This window comes from Marmota marmota, unplaced genomic scaffold (assembly GCF_001458135.2).
Source record: "Marmota marmota marmota unplaced genomic scaffold, marMar, whole genome shotgun sequence".
In the NCBI taxonomy this organism is placed as follows: domain Eukaryota; kingdom Metazoa; phylum Chordata; class Mammalia; order Rodentia; family Sciuridae; genus Marmota; species Marmota marmota.
Genome location: NW_025999880.1, coordinates 17,191,729 through 17,197,728, shown reverse-complemented (window position 1 = coordinate 17,197,728; position 6,000 = coordinate 17,191,729). Strand labels below are relative to the sequence as shown.

The 6,000-nt window shown below is 39.4% G+C and overlaps 1 protein-coding gene across 1 annotated transcript; it reads left to right on the top strand.

Moving 5' to 3' along the window:
• The first annotated feature begins 3,956 nt into the window (after positions 1–3,956).
• Positions 3,957–4,480, top strand: LOC107150602 (keratin-associated protein 9-2-like). Its single transcript, XM_015495740.2, has one exon. The coding sequence runs from the start codon at positions 3,986–3,988 to the stop codon at positions 4,460–4,462; it is 477 nt and encodes a 158-aa protein (XP_015351226.1). The 5' UTR covers positions 3,957–3,985; the 3' UTR covers positions 4,463–4,480.
• The last annotated feature ends 1,520 nt before the right edge of the window (positions 4,481–6,000 follow it).

Below are 6,000 nucleotides of genomic sequence, written 5' to 3'. Positions count from 1 at the left end.
GAGGAGGAGGAGGAGGAGACCAGGACTGCTCTCCTTGGGATGCTGACTATACAAGGAACAAAGCAAGACAAGCAAGCTCATGCTGATGATGTCACTGCTTCTAAAGCCTAACTTATAAAACTCCTCTCCCTGTGGTGACTGGTGCAGAATGGAGGACACTGTGCAAAGGATGTGTCACTCATCCAGATGGCTGCCAGTGGACATAACACTATGAGGGTCAGGAGGTGTTCTCTTCTGGGGTAGCATCATGACAGACAGGAGGTACTACTTGGTAAAGCACTGTGAAGGACAGAGGTGCTCCTGTCCAGTCGTTGCCACTGGTCTCTCTAGTGAGGGTATCTTTCCAGCTCATCCCCACTGGACCTTCCCCATAAGCATCTCCCAATAAACCTTATGTCTCATCCTCCATCTCCAGGCATCTTCCTTGGTTCCTTCTCTCAGCAACCTATCCTGGTACCCAAGAATGACTGGGCTACAGACATGACACAGGGGCTCTCATGTTGATCAGGTAATAATCTCATATCACTAACTTGAACTTACAATTTACCGGTCACACTCTTCCCACCCCCCAGTTCTCTTCTGTGAGTTTAAATGATGCTTGCAAGTGTCCAACAAGTCAACATCTATCATAAATAAGACATAAATGATTCAAATCTAGTGCCATGTGTATATGACGCAAAATGCAAGGTTGTTTTCCAAAATACAAAGTTGGTCTCACATTTGAACATTCTTCAGTGTTTTAGCCACCCTGCTTAAAAAAGGCACAATTAACCATAACATTATCACAACTCATAAAGAAAAATCACTTCATAAATCTCAACATCATTTTCAAGAAAGTAAACCTTTCCCCATGGTATTGGCATAAAAACCACATAGACCAAGGGAACAGAATAGAGTACCCATAAAAAACCTCTTGCATCAAAAGCCAACTGATTTCTGACAAAGCAAACAAAAACACACATGGGAGAAATGACAGCCTTTTCAGCAGATGATACCTGGAAAACTGGATATTCAAATGCAGATGATTGACGCTTGACTGTTCTCACTCTATGCAAAAATCAATTCAAAATGGCTCAAAGACCCAAATATAAGACCTGGAACTATAAAACTACTTAAAGAAAACATAGTGGATACACTTCAAGATGTTTAGACAGGTAAGTATTTTTGCATAAGACCCCCAAAAGCACACAAAAATTTTTCCTAAAATTTTCCTAAATTTCTTAATCTGATATAATGCCATTTGTCAAACAGCAAAATTTGACAAATGACATTATATCAGATTAAGAAGTTTAGGAAAGCATCAACAGAGTGAAGAGACAGCCTACAGAACGGGAGACAAATTTGCAAGTTACTCATCTGACATTAATCATTATCCAGAATATATAAGGAACTCAAAACTTCAATAACAAAAAACAAATAATTCAATTAAAATATAAGCAAATAATACAAATAGATAATTGGCAAAAGAGGAAATTCAACAGTCAACAAAATTTATGGAAAAATGCTCAACATCATTAACTGTTAGGGAAATGCAAATTAAAACCAGATGAGACATCACATTCCTATTAGAATGATTATGCTAAAAATAGACCAAAAAGTGCTGGTAAGGATGTGGAGAAAAGGGAACCCTAAAACACATTTACAAATGCAAATTTATATGATCATTATGGAATGGAGAACAGTATCCTTTAAAAACCTAACAATAGTACTATCATGTGATCTGATTATCCCACTTCTGAATTTTTATCCAAAGAAAATGATGTCCAAATATCAAGGAGACACCTGCTTACTCATGTTTATGTCGGGCTGTTCAAAGTAGCAAAGGAATGGAATCAACCTACATGTATTCAAATATCACTCTGTTCCTTCTTAAATATATACAATTATTATATGCCCATAAAAATTTTAAATGTTTCGTTTGATCACTATCCATTGCATGTATGTGCTGAATTATCACACTGTACCCCATAAATATATAGGATTAAAATAATAATAAAGTATTTTAAAACTTTTAAACAAAAATACCTTAGTAAATAAGGAATAAAATAGTCTCATGACTCTGTTGAAAATAATCTACAAAAAAAAAATAGAGGAAGCATCAAACATAACTGGGGCATTTGTGAATTCTCCCTTCTGAACTGAGAATATACAAGGATATCCACCACACCTTTATATGAAATATGGTGCCAGAGGCTCTACCAAATGGTCAAAAACAAGAAAAAAATGCAAGATAAAAGACTGAAATGAGGTTAATAAAGAATTATCATTTGCACATGATTTTGACAGTGCCTGACTTGCCATGCAATAAACAATTAGAAAAAGCTAGAGAGCTTTGATACATGATTAACATTCAAAATAAATAATTTTCTATATTTCAGAAGCATTAAACTTAAAGTTTTGAGTTATGTATAATAGAATAAAAAATAAGATGTCTCAGAATAGGTCAAAAGAAAGGTAAGATTTTGAAAAAGAAAAAAAATACATAAACTAGAAATTATAAGTAATTCTACATGTAGTTTATATGATAAAAAGTTTTAACTACATATACCAAGGCTCTGTACAAAAACATGCATAGCAACACTGTTTTTATAATCCCCTTCTACAAAGAAGTCATGTGCTTATCTAGAAGCTAATCAACAACAATGAAGTTGTGTTAACTTCATGTATTATTGGGAATTACACAGCAGTGAAATTTAATAAACTACAGATGATTACAGTGGTAAACCTAACAGAAAAGAGAGAGAGAGAGAGAGAGAGAGAGAGAGAGAGAGAGAGAAACCAATTTTTATTTATAATAAAAATCAAACAGCCACAACTAACCTCCAGGGTTACAAGTCAACAGAGGGACTGGCTCCTTCTGGGGACAAGTCAGAGGATACCACTGGAGGGAAAGAGTCAATTTCACTTCTCAACCTGGTAACAAGGACATGAACAGATTCAATTTGTAATATTCCATCAAGCTGGAAATTAATCCTTTCCATCCTTTTTTTAAATGAATGGTGTACCTAACAAAGAGTTAGAAATATGTAAGGCCTCAAAGATAAATGAAGTATCATCTCAGTCTTAATTCCCTCATTAAAGAAAAGAAACATGGAGAGAAAGAGAGGGGAAAGGTGGAAAAGGAGGGCAGGAGGGGAGGAAAGAAATGGAGGGGACAACTGGCCTAGTATCACTGGCTCCACTGGTACCCAGGTTAGGATGGAGTCATCAATTCATCATGGTCTGCCTGTATCTGCAGCAGGGCAGGTTCTTCGCCATGAGCCCCTCAGTCCTGGGCAAAGTAGGGCCAATGGTCATCCATAAATCCATTGATACATTCTTATTCCTAATGCACTGATTCTGCATTTACCCATCCTCTGATTTGGCTCTGCCATTGGGATCACTTTTCACTAAACATCCTTTTCTCAGGTGTACTTGAGACCAAAAGACCTACAGGTTGAAGAAGCAGATACAGACACAGACCACAGTATTCATCTTGATTTGGGGGGGAGGGGGAGGCAAAGAGATAACAAATCAGGTATTCAATTTGTTCCCGTGATCATCTCCTCAGCATGTCCTTCCCCAAAATGTCCCAAAACACACTTCCCAATCCAAGTACAGCCAAGAAAACAAAACTGTGGAGAAACAACCACCTTGACCCTCACAGACCTCAATGACCAGGTGATGATCAGAGCAGGAACAATGCAGATGCTGTGGCTCCTTCCTTTTATCTCAACAAAGTCCCTATGACTTACTGCCAATTAAGAAACAGATGAAACACTCACTTTCAAAAGATTCATGACTTTAGGAAACAACTTCCTCCTTGTTAATACCCACACTGAACATAGAAAACAATAGGAAAATTAATGTAAACAACAACGAGGAACTGTCCTAATGATTGGCCCAAACCTTGGAAGACCCACGTTTAAAAGGCCCAGATGGGGAGAAGTCATCAGATTCTAGGAAAGTCTCCTGTGAACAGGATCCACCCTCCACACCTGCCACCATGAGTGACTGCTGCTGCTCCCCTTGCTGCCAGCCCACCGGCTGCAGGACCACCTGCTGCAGGACCACCTGCTGGAAACCAGCCTGTGTGACCTGCTCCTGCACACCCTGCTGCCAGCCCAGCTGCTGTGGCTCCAGCTGTGGCTCCAGCTGCTGCCAGCCCTGCTGCCAAACCACCTGCTGCAGGACCACCTTCAAACCCACCTGTGTGACCAGCTGCTGCCGCACACCCTGCTGCCAGCCCTGCTGCTGTGTGTCCAGCTGCTGCCAGCCTTGCTGCCAGCCCAGCTGCTGTGAGTCTAGCGGCTGTGGGTCCAACTCCTGCTGTGGATCCAGTGGCTGTGGGTCCAGCTACTGCCAGCCAGTTTGCTCTGGACCCGTGTACTGCACAAGGAGATGCTACCACCCCACCTGTGTCTGCCTGCCTGGTTGCCTAGGCCAGGGCTACGGATCCAGCTGCTGCCAGTCTTGCTGTTGATTCTCAAGTCCCCAAAGGACCAACATCTGCGCAAACAAACTTCTGTCAACTGACTTGCCTTGCCCACACAAATTCACTTTCTACCTTTCCTGAAAACCATCATGCTATCACTAAGATGTCTGTTAATCATCTCCTTTATAAGAGCTTGTAAATCACTATGAGGGGGTGCAGACTACTTCATTCTCTTCTTCCTTAGGCCTAATGGATCTCGGGCCAGCTGCATAGATCCTTGATGTGGAGCTATGGCCTTGGCTTAAATTCTGAAGCCAAGTTCTTTACCTCTTTTTCTAAATAACTTAGGAAGACACTTCTTCATTAAAAAATTTCAAAAAAGTTTATGCAGCTGATCAACCATATTTTCTTTTGCAGCATATTCTGGATTCTTGTATACTTCTTTATCCTTTTCTATTAGTTTCTGTTGTTTCCCCAGATGCAGACACCCTTAATAAATTCTGTACCATTATTCGTTCCTTATGTCTGTCTTTGTTTTACTATTGTAAGACCACTTGACATTAGATGTACACACTAAATAGATCTGAAGAGTACAATACATTGACATTGTAGTACACACCATAGGTACAATGTCTCTGGAAGTTTTTCCTCTTGGATAACTGAAAGTCAGTATTCATTGATTAGAATTCCCAACATCCTCCTATTACAGCCTCTGGAAACTACAATTCTAGTCTTTCTTTACCTGAGTTTGACTTTAATACACCTGATGTGAGTGGAATCGTGTAGAAGGTATCATTCTGTGACTGGCTTATTTCACTTAGCATAGTATCCTCAAGGTTCACCCATCTTATCGAAAAATAGAATTCCATCAGTTTTAAGGCTGAATAGTATTCCATTGTATGTTTGTACCATGTTTTCTTGAACCATTCATTACTTCCATATCTTAGCTACTGTTAATAGTGTTGCCATGAATTCTGGAGTGCTAATATCTTTTCTGCATTCTGATTTCAATTGTTTACATAAGCACTCTGAAGTGGGTCTGCTGGATCATATGACATTTGTTTTTAATTTTCAGAGGAACCTCCATTCCATAGTCTACAGTTGATACCTCATTTATAATCAAACCAGTATGCACATTCTGTCAACACCAGTACTCTATTGAGTAATTTTTTTTATAATAGCTAGACACAAAATTCCAATATTTCATTTAACCCAATGTTAAAATAATATCCCAATGTTTAATGACAAATTGCATGATCTTGCCTAAGAAACTAGATGACCAAGGAATAATGTCCCTCTTCAGGCTTTAGTTGGGCAATGCCAAAATCCCACCTGTACTCTTTCAACTCCATCCTTCCATGGTAGACCAACTCCCTGCCTTTTGCGAAACACACATTGATAATCACAAAATACTCAGTCAGGCTAGTGTAAGTTCTGCTGATCTTGAATCCAGTATATTTATTTAACATGGATTTGTTTAAATTGGCTCTTTTCCTACTTGCATCACTTTTACAGCCACCTTCCAAGGATAATCTGATCTCTCTCCTTTTCCTGTCTTGTGGCACCCAAGTGGATAGCACCAATTG

What these genes read in the sequence shown, in the direction of transcription:
- LOC107150602 (XM_015495740.2), top strand. Translation starts at nt 3,986, where the DNA reads ATGAGTGACTGCTGCTGCTCCCCTTGCTGCCAGCCCACCGGCTGCAGG.